The sequence below is a fragment of the Labrus bergylta genome, chromosome 4, assembly GCF_963930695.1.
Source record: "Labrus bergylta chromosome 4, fLabBer1.1, whole genome shotgun sequence".
In the NCBI taxonomy this organism is placed as follows: Eukaryota; Metazoa; Chordata; class Actinopteri; order Labriformes; family Labridae; genus Labrus; species Labrus bergylta.
In genome coordinates, this window is record NC_089198.1 from 28,466,976 (window position 1) to 28,489,186 (window position 22,211).

The following is a 22,211-nucleotide window of genomic DNA, read 5'->3' on the forward strand; positions in this document are numbered from 1 at the left end:
AAGCTAAGCTTACTGGCCTCTCTTCATAATAAACAAACAAACATGACAGTGGTAACAGTCTTCTCATCTACATTTCAGCAAGAATGCTGTGAATGTGTTTTAGAAAATGTTGAACTTTTGCTTCACATTTAGATTCCCAATAAAACAGTGAACTACTTTTGGAATGTATGCATCAATGTGCTCCTTATGTAGATGTTTACATTTGAAAGAAATGGTCATCAAACAAGAATAAAAGCTCAGAGACAACTTTATAAGCAGTGGCTTTCAGGATCAGTGACATTATGAAGAAGTGTTTTCCTTTCAGGATTTGAATCATTTGGAGGTTCCAAAAGACTTAACATCATTAAGACTGTGTACACATAATGTGTGAATTACAGAAGAGTCCTTCAGGATAGGGTTCTGACATCTTCATTTGCCTCTTGACGGTGTGAAATCCTTTTTTGGCGATTGGCATTTAAATATAATCTCAATCAAGTCTTCCTTAAAAGCAAAAAATAAATTGGGTCTTAGAAAGTTGAACACAAAAAGTCTGACGCTGAAGTGTTCCAACTAAAGTTAAATCTCTTCAGCTCCTGCGTTTCACCTTGGTTGAGTACCTGTACTGAACCTGTCAGCAGGATCTGTGTTCCAGTTGGGTGACTGAGCTTTCCTGGTATCAAAACATGATGACAGTGAAGGCGAGTCTCACACCATCCAATGGAGTCATCAATAATGAGACAAGGTGAGAAAGAAGGGAGAGAGGGGAGGTGTGTGTGTGGGGGGGGGAAGAGTTATCTGGGCACAGCACATGCACTTCCCAGTTGGCCGCGGGGGCAGACGTGGCGGCAGAAAGGCAAGATATGGCGCGACGCTCCTGGAATCTGTGATTTGACGTCTGCTCGGTGTGAGGAGTCCGTCAGAGGGCAGGAGAAGGTTTCTGAGGGCACTGTCGCTTCCCTCTTCAGTCCAAGTCTCTGGGTTTTATCAAAGAGATCTGACTTGCAGGGCACAGAGAGTGGCTGAGCTGAATAGTGCTCACTGGAGGTGGTCAGTGTTGAATGGATACTTAATCCAGCAAGGTCAGTCCTCCTCTTCCACATAGTTAGAGGGAAACCAGCCCACCTGAGAAGCAGAATGGCAGGATACAAATTAGGCAGGTGCACTTATCTGAACACACAGGGAGTAATTGAACTATTCCAATTCATGTTAATTAAGAATACAGTGATTTTAATTACTGATATACAAGAGGTTACTGCCCTGGGGTGACACCAAAGAAAAACATGTATACACGTGTAGAGGTATTTGCCATGGTGACAGGACCCTACAACAGACCTACCCTGCCGTCGACCTGTCCCTTCCACCACCCGTTGGACATCTTGGTGTAGATCTTGATGATGTCTCCCTGCAGCAGGGAGAGCTCTCGTGTGTCTCTGGAGCAGAAGTCATAGCGTGCTACTGCAATACCCACCACCCTGGGGGAAAACACTGAGACAAGGAGTTCCTTAGTATTATTGCAATTCACCTCCTTCAATTTCTCAGCTATTTTGAGACTATACTATCAGAGATTCAGAGTGTTTCAGTAAAGGTCTCAAATAACTCTGGTCGTACAAATGGAAAATAACTGAGCACTGTGGATTTAAGGCGCTCTGCTGTCAATGGTCGTCAACAAATCAGTCACTCCCAGTAAGACAATTTAATCAGAATCTAATCCAAAGTGTGGATGAAAGAGTTACCCCCTTGGTGCTGCAACAGTTTCAAGCTTTATTACTCACTTAATATTAGGAATAATAATAAAACATTCTGATGTTGCATTTTTCTCATCTAAGATACCCTGCCATTAAGTGCTGGGAGAACTTCTCACTTGTCAGCCCCTTTGAAGTCTTTTCAAACCATTTTTTCTCCCTTGTATTTGGAATTGGAAACTTTTTCAAAGATTTCCTTTTAACTCTAAGGTCTGTCACTCACTCGAGTAGGGGCAGTGATGTTTGATGACTGACTCTTTAACTTAACCCCTAACTGACTGAAACTGAAAAACAGGCACGTTATAACTTAATCACACAGGGCAGCGTTACTAACAAGATGTTTGGCACTACTATGACAACTTAAGCTCAACTAAACTTCATTATTCTAGTTTTTACAGTTGTCAAAGCCGCCCATTAGAGGGGATAAGGCTTTATGGGGCTTTTTTTCATGGGGAGGGCCCAGGGAGGTAAGCAAAAAAAACATTTTACACATTTATAGAGCAGAAATCAAGTTTTTCCTCTGTAAATGTCTCTCTGAGTCATGACTGTCGACAATGAGAGAGAAGCATGAGTCCCGCTGGCTCTGTTGTTGTCGGAGCTGTGTTTACATCGTGTTTACATGGACAGGACGGCCTTGCATACAAAGCTGTTTCAGTCAAGAACTAGAGAAAAGAAGAATAGCCTACTCACTGCTTATTTAAATGTTGCGTAAGAGTTTGTTGATCACGGTCATTCTGTGTCAATCTATGTGCAATGTGAAGCTATGTGCTAACTTAAGTGTGCTAACATTAGCCTGCTAACACAGCTATTCAGGCCACGGGCAATTGCAGCTCGAGCAAAGGACAGTTTTGTTTTCTGTTACTAACAAAAGGGGGTCCAGTGAACTTAAATGCTATGCCAGTTTGGAATCAGTAAAGCCATTCCAGGTCCTGCACAAAGTGAGGATGCCAGAAAAGAAAAGGAGGGAGTTGGCGAGGGCATTTGAACCCAACAAGAACATGTTTCAGCCAGCTCCAAAGGCTGATCGGAGCGCAGGCAGAGGGAGCTAATGTTAGCCAGGAGGATAGCGCTAACATTACTGATCAAATCTGCATATGTTGATTTAAATCCTATCCTAGGCCTGACAGTTGTGTATCATTAGTTTATATGTTTTTATCTTCGGATGTTTCTGCAGTATGTACAAAGTATTTTAACACCTTATTCCCAAGTATCATCTACAGTAAAATGAGTATGGCTCTGTTGTAGGATTTAAGACAACAAAGAGGCTCGACTCTTGTGTTTGAGTCAAACTCATAAAATCACAGAGATTAAGTGGAGAGAACTCATCATGTTCAGTGGTGACAAATGAAGAAATACACACAGCAGCCCAGCTCAATGGCCCCAAACATGCAGCCGAGAAAAGGCCACAGGTTACCATTGTCATGTGTTGATCTTTTTAAAAGTTAATATTCAACACAGCTCACACATTCAGGTTATTCAAGGTTATCACTACACAGGCAGGTCAGGGCTCATATCTCATGTGAGCATGTGTGTGCATAGGTTTGTTTACCTTATCTGTGGAAATACAGGTGACACACATGGAGAGATATGAAAGGAATACATCTGCCTCCTCATGCATCACACAGCCACATTATGCCAGCACAGACTCAGCACACTCATACATACATGCATGCGTATACCTACATGCTTATGGACCACAGTGCACGCAAAGATGGGAAAAATAAAGTCATTGAAGTAGACGAATCTGCTCTTTTCATGCCATGTTGGCAGATTCTCGTATTATTTCAACATATTTGCTAAAGTTATTAGCCTTGTAGTTATCCAATAAAAAGGTATTAAACCAAAATGAGCCTTTTTTTATGTTTGTCACATTTTGGGAAACTCCAAACTGCTGACTTTCTGGTGTAATGTTGTTATTTTATTAATTAGGTAAAAAAAAGGAGATGCCAGCAGAGGTTTTGCTGTTCTCTGCCACAAGTTGGTTGGCAATTTTGCAGTTCTTCTCACCAAGTGGGAGATATCATAGCTGTCAGAAATTCACTGCATTTCTGATTTAGCTTCAAAGAACGCGAACGAAGTGAAGGTTTCTTCCCACATGGCAACCAGTACGTTCTGTGCAATATGACGTAAAAAGCACCACCATTAGACTCTATTATTCAACAGAGATGGGAAAAACAAGACAGATAACAGTCTTTGGAAACCCGGAAATGTGGGCAAACAGCAAGGGAGAGACAAAGAAAGAGTATAGAAAAGTTGTACCTGTACCTGACCAAAAAGGCGAGGAGGTGGGAGGAACAAAGCTGCAGCCGCCAGGAGGAACTACAGAGAAATGAAGCGAGTGATGGGGGGGGGGGGGGGGGGGGGGTTAGACCGTGGTGGGAGAAAAGACAGAACATAAGCAAAGAAAACACAAGTTTGACAGAGAGAGAGAGGGTAAGAGGAAAAGTTGGCAAAGTTAAAAATAAGCAAAAAGCAAGAACGAAGGGAGAGGAGTGAGTTGAGTAGAGGGCAAAACAATAAAAGCATTAGTAACGACAGTGTGTAATTTCCCCTGGTATATGGTTTTTAATGTGTAATTTTGACAAATATGAATATTTAATACAGCCTCAAGAGTTGAGGAGTCGAATCTTAAGTTGATAACACCTCGAGTTAAAATGCAATCAGCAGGCTGTAAACATTACAAAACAAGTATTTAAATGACCCTTCAGTGTTCACTATTCACAAGTCTCCACTGCACATTAGCAACATTAGCTGACTTAGCACTAGGGTAGCCTACTTACTAGTTTTGTGGTAAACATTGTAGACGGGATTCAAATTCTTGCAGACAGTTTAAGAAAAATGTACTGGAGGCAGTACATTGATGCCTAGGACGTTTTTTGAATGAGATATCACATTTGGCTGTAAAGATCAGGTGTCCAACTGTGTAAATACTTTCAGCCATGTAGTGTAGCTTCAACAACCTTAGTCAGATTTTTACTGCATAACAAACAGGAACAAAACAGGAAAAACAACATTTTGAGTATCAGACCAGGTGGGCTACAGCAGCAGCATGGGGGTAAATATACGTCTGGGCACAGCACGGTGCCCTGACAAGGCAACGGCTGGGAATCCATGCCACCGAGCCAACGACTTCTGCTCCCATATGAAATCCCATCTGAGCCGGCAGACCCTTACACTGAAAAAAAAAAACTCCTCCTGTCACCACGACAATATGGCTCCATGGCTTCTTCCTCTCCCCCACAGGGATAAGTAAATGCAGGCCAATATGTGTCAACTTTGTGACCAGAGTGTACGCAATAAACCCCACACACATACCTGCAGGAAGCGTACACACAGCATAAACAAACACATAAGGTGCACAAAACGTGAACTGTCGGCCTACATGAAGCATTAAGTAAGCTCATACTTAATATCTTGTGATATCTGGTTCATGGTTCAATAAATGCTCAGATTCTCAGATCTCATTTCCACTGATTTTGAATAGCTGTCACCGCTCATCGTTAGTCTTGAGCCTCTGGCATATACAAAAAGCGAAGTTGAGAGTCTCATTAAGTGCCCTTTAAAAACTCTGAGTGAAATATTAGAAAACCCAAATCAACCGTGTGGGCACAGAGATCACATTTTGATTGATATCTGCCTGTCTACCCTTGAGGGCATCTCCACATGTGATAAGCAGCAATGAGACACCCTAGATATGTTGAGAGTCATCTGAGTGAGTGTTCACTGGAGAACGCTGAATGACTGACTTGTAAAAACATTAATTTTAAGTGGCTGCTGAATGGTCGTTACAAATTTACAAATTGCTTTCTATTCATATCAGTTAGCACCACATGCAATTTTAGCTGAGATGCCCCTACTTGGCTATGAATGCAATGCTAAAGGATGCTCACTGAAACTTTAGAAAGTGTTGTGTGATTCCCAAGCTGAACTGCTCCTTCCGATGCCCAACAAACGCTGATGAAGACACATTCACAATGTCCTGAAATAATCCTTAAAAAAAGACTTTCAAAGTGTAAACTGAACACTACGGTCACTATTTACCCTTAGCCATCAATGCTTGGTCTGTAACAATAACTAACCCTAAGTTTAAAGAACCACAGACTTGGCTTTTTGTTATCATTGGATAGAGAGAATTAACTTGGATAGATAAACTAACCGGAGATAAAAACAAGAACATTACCTCGTGCAGTTCAAACCCAATATCAATGTCAAAACATTTCCAAATTTCTTATACTATATATAGTATTAGTACTATAATATAGATACTTACAAACATGTAAACAAGTAAATTCTGACAATATTAGGTTTAGGTGTCTCATAGCTTTAAGGTAACAGAATGATATACCCTTATAATGATGATATTTCAAAGCAAAAATATTAGCCTGACAGATTTAATTGCTTCCCAGTCTTACTATTCACACACATACACAGATAAGACGCACTCAGACAGACTTATTTAAAGATGCTGTCTGGGTTTTCCAAACAAATTACTCCAGAGTTTTGATGGCATTTCAGCAGTTGTGCATCTTGTGAATGTTTGCTCAGCCTTTCATTCTGTTTTCTTTCGCTATGAGGAGTCTGTTTTGAGATCCAAACCATTTTGCGTGTGTGTGTTTTTTTGTTCTGGCATGACATCTGTCTTTCCATGGAGGCTGTTTACCAGACAAGAGAACGCGGGTGCCCACACTAAGTCTGTCTATGGGGGTGGACGACTTAAGGCAATAATAATCTATCCCAGAATGCACTGAGGCAACAGCGGGTATGTCAAGGCTTTCTCATAGAACAGGGCGTTTGTGAATGGCACTGATGCACAAACACACCTCTTGCCGAGCTGCTTTGAAGCCTGATGCGCTGGGAGACCGAGGCTGTCAAAGGAGGCACAGGGACAAGGATGTAGCAGAATTTTACATCCGAACAGACACAAAGGGCTAACTTTGACTTTGTTCCGGCGTTCCTCCGCCTGCCGTGGCTCCTGACGCCATCACCGTGGTTGTTTACACGTACACCTCTCTTTAAGTTACGACAGTTTACCTCCAGCTGCTTTCTCCTCTTTTACATCAGATCGTATTTGCAAACTTTTTTCCCCCCCAGTTCTGCAGAAACAGGCGCATCTTCTCCGTTGGACCAGGGGTATCCCCGAGGAGTGTGTCAGCGGGCGGCTGTCACGCGGTTTTCTCCGCTGCCACCCCAAGTGAAATGTCATGTCCTGTCAGGAAAATTGTGAAGCCATCTCAGAGCTGAGCAGCGTGTGGAGTGTGACGTTTGGAGTAGCAGGCTCCTGGTGCTTGCCTGGGGCATCGGGCCCTAACTGGGACCTCTCTGCCGAGCCTGGTGAGCTGCTGAGGCTCATTTCTATTTCTTTAACTCACTGTCTCTCTCTCACTTTGTTTTGTCTTCTGCTCTCTCTCTCTCTCTCTCTTTTCAACCTCCTGCCTTCCCTTTGTTCCTGTCGCGTCTCTATTTTTCCCCCATTTACATCTGGTATTTACACGCCATCTGTATTAGGATGTCTTATTAATTCAACCTACAAATGCACGCAGAATACAATGCAGTCAGAGTGTCTCACTCAATTTCAGCAGGGTGTACATTTTATAATTCCTATTGCTATATTTTAATACATATAATTTGTTTTTTCAAAGCATGCTTAAGCTGCTTTTCTGGCGGGACAAACTGCCACCATTCAAGTGTCTGTACTCTAACCATGAAGCATGCATCCCCAGTTTCAGTTTAGCATTAAGATTAGAACATATCAGTCATGAGCAGAATATTTTTTAACCAAAGAGCAGCAACTAACCCGAATCATCAGACCTGGCTAAGAAAATTCCTGGAACATTCTTCCATCTACCCATTTCTAAATCGTTGTTTTGCATGGATTTAGAAAATCATATGGTTCAAGCAATGACCTTCAGGTACAGAAACACACATTTACTGTACATCAGCGCATTATCTGTAATGATATCTTTTGCAATAAATGGCCACATTTATGAGGAAAGTGTTTCTAACTTGCATGTCGAATTGTTTTATCGTGTTCTCTGCACACTATAGCCCAAAAGCCCATCCATACTGAAATCACACAACTTTATACCATTTCATTTTGGATTTTACATTTTCATTTGCATGTATTCAAGGACTGATTTAATTTTTTTAAATAGCGAGACTAAGGTGCAGAGGCCTGCTATCGGTTTGCCCCTGTTCATGTTTTTATGCTAAGCTAAAATAGCAATCACTGTAAAGACAGAAATAGAGACATCACATCTCTTACTTTTTCCTATCTCCCTTTCTCTCTATTTCTTTTGCATCTGACAAGTATGATTTTTTGTCTGTTCTCTCTCCTCCCCCTTCTATTGTAGTAGGATCTTCCTCTTTAATTTCTAATTTCCCTTTCTCCTTCACACGCTGCCTCAGAGTCACTGAACATCTGCTCCTGTCTTTGAGAGCCAGTGATGACGCAGGGAGTGGACTTACGTACAACAAGGCATCATGTCTAATGATGCAGCAGGTAGAAATTAAAGTTCCTTACAGACTAAGACCGGCCTACCATTAAAAACAGCGTGCAGTATGATACTGGGAGTATTTTTTATACTGACTCAATCCCTATTATCTAATGTTAGTGTGACCCAGATGGAGGAAGTCTGCCACCTGACATGAATCACATCTATCAGGTTACCTAAAGTAATCAAAAACAGGGTCACTACTGGTTAAAAGGCTGGGCTCCTTTCTTGTTTAATTAAATAAAGCACTGCATCAGTTCCTGTAGGACATGGAAGTCATACACCCCAGCTGTAATTAGCTGATAGCCGGATTGAATCCTTGTTTCTGTTCATTAATAGAACCAATCAAAATCCATTTACACAACAAGGTGGTCCATTTAAATATAATTCCCTGTTACTGATACCAGCTACACAATTACTGCTTAAAAAAGTAGCTTAAAAGGAAAAAATAATATCCAATGTCCTGCTTTGGGTTCACTCTCTTAAGCTCTTGTAAGGTTTGGTATTTAGCTCCGTGTGTTGGCTTAGCATGCTTCTAACAGCATCGCATAACGCACAATCTCACACTTTATCTCACGCTCGCTGTCAACATTGTATTTGTTAAATATTTACTTCTTGGCTCTGTGGATGTCAGTTTCCCTCTGCATGCATTATGACATCTAGTGCTTTTGTATTGAAGGTGGAAAAACATTAGTGTGGTGCTTTGTATTGATGAGCTGTTGACTCAAATCCCAACACTCAGAGGCTCACCAATAAACAGCTCGCGATGAGCTGATCAAAGTTTTTCTCTTTCTTTAGGTTTTGATTTTATTAAGCCAAGGAGTTTTTTATATAAATAATATTTTTTTATAAATGTGCATATTAAAGTGTGTGGCTGGGTTGACTGACAGGTGGGCGTGTTGTAGCTGTTTGCAAGAAGGCTTAAAACCTGCCCCAGGGCCCTCTCCTGCTCTACATGTCCTGTATGATAGTTGGTTAACAGAAAGTTATTTTGAGACAGTAATTCCGATGTGGCAACCGCCATGATTGGGCTTCAAAAACTCCCCTTCAAAAACCAATTGATGACTACTGAGACTATGGTGATGTTTTATAAATTATATGATTTACACTCATTCTGAAAGATGTCTATAAAAAATATAAAAAGAGTTATGGGCATGCATTCATAATATATCCAAAAGCGCATTACATGTTTACAAGATGTTGTATTTGACTGCATTAGACTGCAAATGACAAGAAATATAAACCACACACTTAAGAGGCATTTCTTTAAAGAAAACAACTTCTCCTGTCTTCCACAGAGAAGTTATAATGCTAAATATTTCTAGCAATGTCTTAAATGTCAAACATGCCACAGGTATCAAGAAATGGTTTTAAATGGAGCGTCTAATGAGCAAGAAAAAATAACTATCGTCATGATTTTGTAATGTCAGCTGGGACTGTTTCTCTACATCACTGTCAGGGTGTCAAGGTGAGAGCATATGGCTGGTTACCCATGCTGTTGTGATCAAATATATCAAGTGAGAGATTTATTTCTGCAAACTGTTTCTACCCTCAGCTTTTTCTATTGTTTCCTTATGATAAAAGGGGAACAACATTAGTTATTAGAATAGTTCGTATGTGTGTTTTTTCTATTAATACAATAAAATACAATTATTAAGCAACTGAATAATATTGTTAAAAAATCTATTATTATATTCAGACCATAACTTTATGCATAATGTTTCTGGTTTACAGCGTAGACAGAATCTACTACCCAGGAAAACTCACCCGCTTCCTGTGCTCCAAATGGGTCAACAGAAATGCTCGGAATTACTTTCATCTATAACTGGAAAACTGATCTGACTGGTTAACACTTCCACCTGTCAGGTAGATCTGAGGTGTCAGCTGAAGAACACCTGGATGTTTGTGTAGCACACTCACCACTGCCAGCCTTGGTAATGGCCCTGGGCACGTTTCCATTGGAAAGTTCCCTATAGGGGACCTGCAGAGTGGTGTCAAGACTGCTGAAGCCCTCCTTCAGAGAATGCTCCTTGTAGTAGTCCACTAAGTCCTGTGCACAAGAAGTAAAGTAAAAGGGAAGCCCCATTTTAACAAAAACAACATGGTGAAGCTAGATGGTATTGCAGGAATAGAAATGAGAGAGAAAAAAACACATGGGAAGGTTAGTAGAAAGGTATTTGTTTGATCTTGACTATACAAATGCAGCCATGACTGAGGAACCATAATACCACTTTTTTTTTTAGCCTATTTCCCTTAGAAGTACTTCAAACAAGCTATTGCAATCAAAATTCACTACCAGGCAGCTTAAGCCTTTGTGAAATTATAGAATTGTAAAAATAAAAACAAATGTTTAGCACTGTAAAGAACAAGTTACATTTCCACATTCCTGCAGTGGTGGATCCTATGGAAGCCCCTAAGTAGACATGCATCCATATATATTTTATTTACTCAATTTTCCCGTGATAAACAATTTATTTAAGGTTGTTGCTCGATATCTCACCTTATCTCATTATCAGGAGATAACAAAGCTTGTTTTCTCATGATAACAAGATCATTTTCTGGTGGACTGGAAAACAAAACAATCATCCTTTTGATAGGTCAGACCAAGAACATGCCATGCAGCCATTGCCCACACTGATGAGGCATGAAAAGCTTATTTGTCTCATGTTTGTTTTGGGCTTTTGCAACTATATGAGATTAAAAAAAAGTGCAGATCTTAGGAAAACAACTGGAAATCACTTATCATGTGGAAACAGAGTCAATAAAACATGGATGCATGTGTGCTTATAGGGCTTCTATAGTTTCCCAAAACCTTTTTAAAAAGCCATATGATGTACAAAGGATGTTAGTCATTAATGCTTCAGTGGATCATGAGGCTCAAGTATTCGAAAAAAAAAGGGAAACCTTTACCAGCACAGTCTTGAATAGGCGGCTCTCAGCAATGTAAAAGCAGCCATCCTTGGTCAGAATCTTAATGTGCTTGACTTTTTCATTGAACCTGTGGAGTATGAATAAGACATTGGTTGCTAATCAACTATACATGCTTCTACATTAAATCCAGTCTCCATGGTGAACCACTTACGAGGTCAATCTGGGCTGAGTGTTGGTTACCATGCTGGGGACATCCAAAGCCAGTTCACTCACAGCAGATGATAATAGAAGAGTACCCACTTCTACTCTGTTTATTTTGTTTACCAGTGGTTTCAAATGATTTTTTTTCCCAGCCTTGTATCATATTTATCATAGGTGGTGTAATAAAACCAGATATGGCTTGTGAGCCTTCTTTGGTTGATACATTTATATAGAAACAAAATGCTTAAAGTACCCAGTATCAAAAAGGAAAATAGAAATGAAGGCAGAAAGGAGATCAGCGAATGTTACAGAAAGGTATTTCTCCCCCTTCTCTCCTTAAATCATACGATACCCCTCTTAAATCTCTCTCTGCAAACAGCCCATACATATGACAGTGAAGAAATGTAAGAGTATACTAAACACATTTAAAATAACACCTGAACCTATACAAATTTTGTCAACTCTGAACAAACGTTGTACTGCTTTGTATGCATGATAGGAACCCATACAACATTTAAAACACAAGGAGTCATATTGAAATACCCAGCAGAAAACAACCACAAACGGTCCAAAGGAAAATGCCAAAAGGCAGGGCAAGACCTGTCACTCACTTAGACCATAACATCTGGAAGTTTGCAGACATAATCGGGGGATAAAATTCAAATAATGAATTAATTTCAGTTATTTGTTCCTTTAGAAAGACACATTTTCCTTCTAATCACAGTTATGACGTGAAAAGGCCTGTCAGTGGTGGCCTTGACTGGTCTTGATTTAAAATCCGAATCCACCCAGTCTGAGACTAAGACAAGGCAGAGTAAAAATTATTTGATTCCGAGACCAGACTTTTAAAAAGTGGTCTCAAAACCGGTCTTGAGACCTATTTTGAGTACTACATCACTTACTTGGGAGTATAAACTACGAGCCTTATTTAATAATTAAGTGATTAAATAATAAATACTATAAGCACTCTGCTTTGCTGATAAGTAATGTGGGCCTGGAAAAAATAAAATAAAAAATAAAATAAAAACATTATTCAGTAAGTACTTGCTGTAGGCACATGTGGGGATGTCCTGTCAAACTGAATGCATGCACAGAACAGTAAATAGCATGCGTCTCATATGGTGGTGTGCCGCTTACACTGGAGATGGATCCAGCATATAAATCTCAGAGCATAACAGATGAGGAGAATATGGTCCTGTTACAGATTTACTGATACATTATGAATACATGGTGACTTATACATTATTGATGTGTGTTGAGTTATATGGTGCATAACATATGGAGATGGCTGAGCCCCAGTTTGGTGAGGGCTGAGCTTTTTCTGCCTCCTTTAGTGCACATCTGTAATACTTGATTCTAGGTGGTCGCAATGAAGAACAGACCATTGCTGGGGATGAATCTCTAATCCCAGATTCTCTGGGATGAATTGTAATGGTATCAGTCCACCAAAAGAATGTAATAGTACGTCAGGAGATCAGACCAGAGGCATTGCACAGGGCACTGTAAAAGATATACAGTACAAACTGGAGGAAGCAGGTTAGTTTTGCATTAGAATAGACTGCAGTGTTTGCCACATCCAAAAGATACCTGTGTAGCCCACCCAGGTATATTTGTTGGCCATTTTAGCACTTTTTTTATACACAAAAGATCCCAATCCAAGATTGATAATCTGGTGGACAATCTCTCCCTCTCTCACTACTCCTCATGTATGAGTATTGAGTCGTCTCCACACACTCTGCAGCTAACAGAGAGAGAAAGAGAGACATCCTCCGGTAGGTCCCTCCAGTTAAAATTCTGATTAATGTGAAATATCTTACATCAAATATTGACCTTCTTCTGCTGTTGTGTAAATTATTTTGTTCAAGTGGTTCTCATTTTGAAAGAATTATTTTGAATTCAATCCTTTAAAGAAAATGAAGAAACAATCCTATCCTGAACCCAGCATTGTGAATTGCATTGTATTGTGTGTGTTCTTACAGCCCTCGCCAAGGTTACAGATGAGGCAGAAAAGCACATTCAGGTGCGGCCCTGATTCATGCTGACCTGTTCACCTTGTCTTATGTCAGGTCAGTGTGAGTAATGCCAGCAAGCTTAGCTCTTTTGAAGCTATGGATGCAGCTACAGAGGGTTTCTTAACAGAAAAGACCTCTCTCCACTTCGCATCGAGGTCCAGCTCACCGAGTCAGGGTTCCATTGTGCTATATCAACCGGCTCACTAAACATTATCCCTTACAAAGAAACCCCAAGACTACACTCACTCACACACACACTTTACAAAACACACAACCGGACAACTCGCAGTGTTTGACATTAGACAGTTCCCGTTGATTAGTAGCAGCTCTCCGTATAAAGCTCCATTATCTCAAACAGCCATCCTGATAATGATCTTAAGCAGCGCGAAAGGCAATTAGGATTGGAGTGTTCAAAGCTTTGAACGCGAGGCCGGTATGAGTCCACAAAAACCAAATGGGCTGGAATGGTGTGTCACTGGCTAAATGGTCTTAAAATCCAAACACTGTTTCAGAATATACACGTTCACTTGCTGTAATCTCTCAGAGCCGTCATGCCAGGTCGGGAGGACTCGATATCCTTTCTTCTTTTTTTTTTTAAAGACTGAACATGCTTTGATGTAGCCTGAGAGATATTCACCAGTGAAATGGACAGTGTAGTATTTCAAAAGAGGCACTCAACTTGCAGATAAAGCAGCCATATATTGCAGCCTAAAGGGATGAATGTTTTATCTACGATTCAAGTGCGATGCTAGCTGTCTTTGAAATACATTTCTGAGTCTGGTAGTGCGGCAAATGGTATGATGCAAAGCTAACAGACTCTCCTTGAACATACAGTATGTCTGCACTGAAGAGACAGACAATAGAGAGATGGTGGAATAGATCCTTCAAATTCACAATCTGGGTAACAGCAACAATCAACAGTGGTTAAGGTTTCAACAGAGCCGTCACTACTTAAATGGGAAGGGCAGACTCAGTAAAAAGACTTACCTCTATTATTTTGATTATTATGCAGGAACCTTTGGTTTTCTGTTCCCAGATTACATTTGATGTATCATTTCTTTATGTACCTTCATGTTGTAAAGGCAGAACTTCATGATTTACACTCACAGGCTTTTAAAAAAAAAATGACACTTGAGAAATTCAGCAGTCACATCTCTTCCAGGAAAAAGAAACAGACCTCATTGTCAACTGTGTTCAAAGGGACTAGTTCTTCTGTACTAAGCTGTTGCAACAAAGAATGTTTTTTTTTTTTTTCATCAAGGTCAGGTTATGAAATGACCACTTGTCTCAAAAAGAGACGGCAGACATGTGGGTTGTAATGTTGCATTGTAAAAGAGTTTATAAAAGAAGTCTATGAAGTTGTGTGGTTCACGGTGAAGTCTGAACCTGTCTGTAGTCTGAGATGTTCTTCTGCGACACCAAACTTTTTTTTTTTTTTTTTTAAAGAAATGTGGTTGTGTTGTGTAAAAAGTTGTTTTAAATGTAAAAAGTGTCTTTTGTGTAAAGAATATTTTGTGTTTTGTGTAAAGTCAGTTTTGCAGACATTCAGAAGTGTTTTTTCAAGAACCTTTTTGTGAAATGTTTATCTGTTTTTTTTTTTATTGAGATTGATATGTGAAATGTTTTTTTGAAGAGTTGTTTCGTTACAGTTTTTTTAACGTTGTGTTTTGTTAATAATCAGGTGTGCTGAAATATTGTGATTCATTGCAATGATGAGTGGGGTGCAATTGCAACCTAGGGGAATCTTAAAGTCACCCCAGAAGGATAACCACTAAAATCAAATTGATTGAATGAAGGAGTAAGAAGAAGCAAAATAGTTACAAGCCAAAGACATGGGCTCCCTTTTCTAAAAAGCCCTGAGATAAGAAGAAACAAAACCACCGCAGCTGAGCAGCTGATAATGAAAAACTAGATTCAAGAGAAGAACAAAGAAATTCACTACAGCTAAGACACAAAGGCAACCAGGCTCGTGTTTACAAAGAAACAAAAAGGATGGGTCAGAAACTCCAAGCACCAACAAACTACACTTGTAGAGCTTTTGGAAATAGAAGGCAAATCAAGTGGTGCTTCTGCAGAATCACACACTTCTAAAAGACAAAAAGAAACATAGAGAGAACCTCTCACTATCCCTGATGGTAAGACAATGAGTCTGCACAGAGTGCTGCAACTCAAGGGAATATATAAACTTAACACAACTGGTCCAAATCAGAGCCAATCAGTCACACACACAAACACACACACACACCTGACACTGCACTGAGACGGTTACCTCCCATACACTCAGTGGGTGCGTTCGAATTGTCATTTTTGCTTAGCAAGGAAACTGAGTGAAATGACCCGGAAGCATTTAAGTAGCGATAAGAGCCGTTCGATAAGAGCCGTTCGAATTCTCTAAAAGTTAAGGAAAGGTGGGTCAGTGCTTCCTTTATAACCTCCTTCAGCATAGGATACACTGAACCATCCTTTACGAAAGGAGATGAGATATGCCGCCCCACAATTCCTTGCGGCTGCAACATTTAAAGCGACTCGCGCATCCGACCGTTCACGAACATTAACGATGATCGTAAAGTGACACAGATCATGTGAGGGATAAAAAGATAAGAGACATTTTTATCAGATCATGTTTTATTAAAGATATTTCATTCACTTAAGAATGCTTTGTGCAGTTGTACATTTGTATACAACATTATGTGTCGGTTATATCTTACATAAATGTAACAATTAATATCATACAATCATATTTACTTTGATGTTGATTTCTGAGTGGACAGGAATGTGATGGTTTCACTTTTGTTAGGCTACTTGTAGTCTGGTAGTCTATATTGCTTTTATTTCAATCCCAACCTTGTGGTAATTAGGATTATTTCACCGACAAGAAGGCACAGGGGAAAGTTTTTTAGATGCGCTTTTAGTAGTCCCGTCGCATTTAATGACGTGGCCTAGTGGAAATGTGGTCGGATTGTCAGAGCAACGAGATCGCCTTTCCCTAATTTCCTTTATGAATTCTCCTGACATCTTTCCTTAACCTCATGACGTTTTCCCCAGGGTTAAGGTAAAGTGGATAGTGAAAGGAGATAGGAGGGACAATTTGAACGCACCCCGTGAGTGACCTGAGTGATCTCCCTCACGTTCATGAAATGTAATGTTTTTAAAAATTGTTCTGTTTCTTGAGACATGAAATATGTTGTGAAATGTTGCTGTAGTTTATTGATTGAGACTTTTTTTGTTACTAGTTAACGTTTTCTCTGATATCCTGTTTTCAGAAAGACGTCGCATTTTGTGAAATGTTTTTTTCTGTAATTATTTTTTGTTTTGAGATTTTTTTTAAATGTAATGTTCATGAAATGTAATATTATAGTATTTTAATAAATGGTAAATGGACTTGAGCTTGTATAGCGCTTTTCTAGTCTTCTGGCTACTCAAAGCTCTTTTACACCACAGGCCACACCTACACATTCACACACTGATAGCAGAGGCTGATATGTAAAGTGACCATCAGAAGTAACTAATCTCATTCATACACATTCATACGCCGCTGCAAAGCAGCGGGAGCAATTCCGGGTTGAGTGTCTTGCCCAAGGACACATCGGACATGTTGCTGCAGGAGCTGGGGATCGTCCTACTCTACCAACTGAGCCACAGCCGACCCACAAGAAGTGTCGTAACGTTGAGTTTCATTAAATGTTGTTGTGTTTTATGAAATGTCCTTCTATTTTGTAAATCTAAGAGTGTTGTGAACTCTGTTTTTTGTGAAATGTTGCAGTGTTTAGTTGAATATCTTTTAGTTTTACCCTACAGGGCCACTGTTCTATTTAAGCAGTGTCCCATTGTTGTACAGTAAACAGCAGTAATATGAATCTAGGCATCTCGTCTGATTACTTTGTTTCCTCTTGGACTACTGTTGTCTGCATTTATTTTCTTTATTCCTCCACTCTTAATCTACTAATCTGACCGTTAAAGGAGAGTTAATATGGAAAAACAAGTCGTCCTGTCACTTACTTTATACTCATGGCATACTCGGTGCACTCTCTACTCCTGTGTCGAACCAGATAGGTGCTGTTTCCTCGTTCCAGGAGCTCCACCTCGGCCTGGTACCTCTCCATCGGCCCTGCAAACCTGAACCCCCCCCCCCGTGAACAACTGCTGCAATTACACTGCAATCAATCACTCTGAACATGAGGGTAATAACAGCCAATACAATCAATGCAATAGAGCAAGAATAACTTGTGGTTATGGTTAGCAATCTGTGCTCATTTGTTTTCATCGCTTACCAGAGCTGGGCGGAGTAATCAACAGGTTTTGGAACCTGGCGTGGAACAGAAAATGTGGTTAAGTCTGTGTCTTAATGGAGTCGATACAAAGAAGTGTAGGTCATTTGTGGTAATGTGATATTTAAGCCACATCTAATGGCTAAAATCAGTCTTCTGCAGTGAAAAAAGCTCCATTTAAAAGCACTAAATTCCTACGCTTAGACGTCAACAGCAGCCATTATCCACTGAATGCATTGTTATCACACATAATGTGTCGTATTGATTATGAGAAATATGCAGACTTACACATGGGCAGGGCCTCACAGCATCACTTGGAAAGAAGCCAATCTTGCTTGTTGCCAGAATTCTGCCCTGCAAAGGCAACTGGCTGTTAATCGCATTATATTTGTCTGGGAGCAACTACACCTCTCTCTCTCTCTCTCTCTCTCTCTCTCTCTCTCTCTCTCTTTTTTCCTCTCCCACACTCACTTCAATAAATCCTCAGCAATTAGCACACAACAAGCAGCGCATCTAATTTGCAGCCCAAGTTAATTACGGTTCAAACTCTGCCGGCAGTTAGATTTGTACTGCATCAAAACAAGAGCCTCGTTTAACACTAAATAATGGATCTTATTCTGGTCTTTGAATATCCAAACAGCGTGAGCTCCCCGGCTCACTCTAGACTAACAAATGCGTTTTAGCTATCCTGCCTCAAGGAAGCACAGGCTTTATATGAAAATCATTAATGCCTTCAACAAAACACAATGTAGACACGTTTTATTTCTGCAGCTAAATGAACCAAATTGGGTAAACAAATTACCCACTTCATTTGAATACAGACTTCCTCCTCCAGTTTATTTTATAACCTTAACTCTCTTAAATCTTTCAGACAGTAATAATAAGCATGTGTAGGAAGATTAAGCTCCGGATAATTGGAGTTTCCAGAGCTGAGTGTTGAGGTCAATATGAAGTCCATTGAGTCAATCTAAAGACAGTGAGTGTGGAGCTCTTCATTCGGCTCCCTGCCCTGTTTATGCTTTCCTCCTCACTCCTCTTTATTAGAGTATAAAATGCTTTTTGGGACCGTTCAGGCCCCGGCAGTAACTGGATTGGAAAGCAAAGCTTTACCCATCACTATGATTCATTCTGTGTAATAACATTTTATCAAAGGGTTTTTTGAGAGGCCCCTCTCTATTTGTTATGCCTTCGATAAGCGTATGATAAAGATTAAACTTATTACTCTGTTGGCATAAACAGGCAGCAGCCAGAGGATCAAATGAAATTACAGTGATTGATTGTATTGTTCTGCCACTGGGATGGGGGATAATTGCCTCCTGGGTAACAGGGGATATGAATTCTCAATGTTCTGTAATTCCATCCTCTGGCACCGCTGGGGACGCGGGAGATTAAAGGCACCCTGTGGAGATTTCATTGTAAACAAACTGGGTTTTGTTTTAGATTCACTGTTTCTCCACAAACTCATTGTGTGTGACTTTAAGACCAGCAGAAACTTGTTGGAAATAACTTGCACATTTTTTTTTTTGTTCATTGACACGACTGACTTAGATTGTATTGTTCTTAATGCTTTTATTTTCTGGAAAAGGGACAATGTATAGATTAATAATATTAAGTAAAGAGTGCTCTGAATTATAGTATGCATAAATGCACTTGTTGGACTTTGCAGCCTGATGCTGTTGGCCATCCTAAAAAATGCTTTTAATGACAAAAAGCTGGTGGATCTTGTTGCCTTCCGGGGTCGACTTCAACCTGCAGCTCCTTTCCCGCATGTCACTCCCCACGCTCATCCCTGTTTCCGACTCTATCCCCTGTACTATCAATAAATAAGGGCATAAAAGCCCCCATAAAAAAAACTTCTGTGATACCTGCATACCTGCATATACCTGTGATACAGTCAAATATGAAGCCAAACTGCATTAACTAGACTCTGTCACAGACGAGCAGTTAAATAAACAGCTCCAGCAAGTGAACAGCATCAGAGGAAGCGAGCTGGTGATTAAGCCACAGCTAGACGCTTTAGCAAAATCTACTTTTTCTCACTTGCTTTCTCATTACTGTTAACTTTTTTAGATATGTTAATGGTACAACATCTTAAATTCAGCTTGTTATTCCACATAACTAAATGAGACTGTAGCTACATCTCCAATCACCAGGAAGAAAAAGAACAGCTAATCTAGTCATGATAAAAGACACATAGTTTAACAGGGAATAAAGCCTAATGGTTTAATGTTCTCAGTAATGTTTTTTTTCCCCCAGGTCAAATGACTAATGTTTTTTTCTCTGGCTCTTTAATGTGAAATCACCCACCTACACCTCACAGCTGACTGATGGAATTTTCCTTCAAATCTACTCCGTCAAATCTGCAGGCAAGACAGTTTTCCTCAGTTTAAAAATTGATATCTCCACAGTGGCTGAATTTATTTTACCATTCAAACGGCATTTGAAACATCAATCTCCCTCCATTCGTTTGCAAATTGAGCTGTAAAGAAATCCCAGTCCAACCCCCATTTGGGTCTAACACAGATCTTTATGAGGGTGGTCTTCCCCTGGTGGCCCTTGGGATGTTTCTGAAGAAGACTTTGGATAGCGATCACATACTACTCATACTGGGTAGAATAGAGTTTCCCTTTCTTTTTTATTTCAAACACAATTGTGGGAATAAGAAAGCTGAACTCCCCTCTCTGATTTTTACCATGTTTGTTTTTATATCCTGTTTTTTTTCTTGTTTGTTTTTTTCTGTTCTCTAATAGACTCCTGAGTCAGTCAACACAAATGAAGTTGATGATGACTGCCAATTTCTCCTCGTCACTGCCACTGAAGTTAATGCTTTCTGACTTTGACTTCTTTCGTAAGATTTATTTTTGGGCTTTTTTATGCCTATCATTTTACAGATAGGACATTGGATAGAGTCGGAAACCGGGGAGAGAGAAAGTGGGGAGCAGCATGTGAAGAGATTTGAACCGCCTGCTCTCAAGGACATGAGCTTCTGTACATGGTGCGTGTGCACTAACCACTAGGTCCCCGGCATCCCTTCTTTCTGCCTTTTTAATGCATCTCATATAATCAACATTTTTTGAACTTGTTCCAAACATGCACATTGTGTAAGTTGTTTGGACAGAACACGTAAAACAAACTGTATTCAAACAGCTTTTGACTCTGAACAGCTCATTGTTTCAGTGCCACACAAATGTGCTTCATCATTTAATTGATTTAATTAACCCCTCCTAACATGCATGATTACCGAGGTAGCAAACCGGCATGTGGCATGACATTCTGCTTGCCATTCTATCGGTTTACAGGAAATCTCCTGGCACTCCTGCTCTCACCCTCCACCTAGTGCTCTGTCACAACACAGAGAAAACACGCAGCATAAGAAATCAGGCAAACGGCCAACTCCCAGCCGTGCTGTTGGCAAAGACTGCAGTCTGATTGGAGCTGCACCAGGAGAAGGACGAGGGCTTTAATGCCCGCCGTAAAGCAGAGTGAGAAACAGCTAGGGAGGCTGCCGGAAGACCCCAGATAAATCGCCATCCTTTTCAAAAAAATAGATAAGGTCAAACTCTGTCAACCGTTTGGGCGACCTTGTGAGATGGTTGCTTAATGCGCCTGTACATGAGGTTGTGCACCAACCATTAAAACATCCTCCAGAGGCTGAAGTATCTGCTGTTTTAGTGTCTCACTCTGGCACTCTATTAATCAGCTGAAGCCACTAATTGGTTAGATCATCTGATGTGGGCTGTGATTCAATCTGAGGCAAGACAGAAAAAGACAGATATCCCTGTTGGTAATGTGTCTGAGGTCCAGTGGAGTTCATACAGATCTTTTTCTGATATTTCAAATTTACAATGACCTCATCATTATGTCACATTTATGGGCTCACCTGGCAGGACACAGAATGTGATAAAGAGCCTCGATCTCTTTGTATGATTTAGATACAATAATAGCCAATAAGTTAACCGTTGATGTCAACCCATTCATATATTTTTTCAAGAAGCTTTCTCTCTGTCAGGTAGTGGTACAGAGAGAGAGAGGAGACTTGCAACGGGGATTCAAACCGTTGACACTGCAAAGACATCGCGTGCAAAGAGCCAGCCCGGTGAGCCGTAACATGTTTTTTTTTTTTTCAGTCACAGATGTCAAAGATGAAAAAACGAGGATGAGTTGAGTGACACGCACCTGCCACCAGGAGCTGTGCAGGTCGGCAAACATCAGTTCAATGACATCCCCCGCATGAATGCTTAGTGGGGGCCCGCAGTGGGGACAGGGGACGCCGTCGTAGTCTCTGATCACAACCATCCTGGGGAGACCTAGAAGACAGGGAATACGAATTGATTTACTCTCATTTTAATGGCAATTATTTAAAAGACTGATAGAGAGGAATAAAGAACTTTTCCCTGAGTGGTAACACCTCGTGCATCCTGATTCTTTTATTATTGGTTACAGATTAAAGATGTAAGAAGAAAGACTTTTGACATGATGCAGACAACATGATGAGATTTAGGAAATAATGCATTTAAAACAAACTGGGTTTTTTTTTCCAAATGTTGTTGTTTGTTTGAACATTTGATCAATCAAAAACGTATAATACCTGGCAATTGCAAGGCAGAGATATAAGTTTGGAGTGGTTCAAGGTACCAGCTTCCTCTG

General features: G+C 40.3%; 1 protein-coding gene across 4 annotated transcripts in view; it reads right to left on the reverse strand.

The window, feature by feature from the left end:
• Nucleotides 1-229: 229 nt before the first annotated feature.
• The window catches only part of vav3b (vav 3 guanine nucleotide exchange factor b), a 53,638-nt gene continuing 31,656 nt past the window's right edge, over nucleotides 230-22,211 (reverse strand). For 3 of the 4 annotated variants that reach the window (XM_065954312.1, XM_065954311.1, XM_065954310.1), the window contains exons 20-28: nucleotides 21,741-21,871; nucleotides 17,853-17,918; nucleotides 17,568-17,602; nucleotides 17,296-17,412; nucleotides 11,123-11,210; nucleotides 10,133-10,262; nucleotides 3,987-4,040; nucleotides 1,316-1,464; nucleotides 230-1,101 (exon numbers count right to left, since the gene is read on the reverse strand). In XM_065954312.1, coding sequence (XP_065810384.1) covers nucleotides 1,060-1,101; nucleotides 1,316-1,464; nucleotides 3,987-4,040; nucleotides 10,133-10,262; nucleotides 11,123-11,210; nucleotides 17,296-17,412; nucleotides 17,568-17,602; nucleotides 17,853-17,918; nucleotides 21,741-21,871 — 812 coding nt within the window. In that variant the 3' untranslated portion in view covers nucleotides 230-1,059. The remainder of the gene's footprint in view (nucleotides 1,102-1,315; nucleotides 1,465-3,986; nucleotides 4,041-10,132; nucleotides 10,263-11,122; nucleotides 11,211-17,295; nucleotides 17,413-17,567; nucleotides 17,603-17,852; nucleotides 17,919-21,740; nucleotides 21,872-22,211) is intronic. The other variant, XM_020629629.3, reaches the window with a different exon arrangement.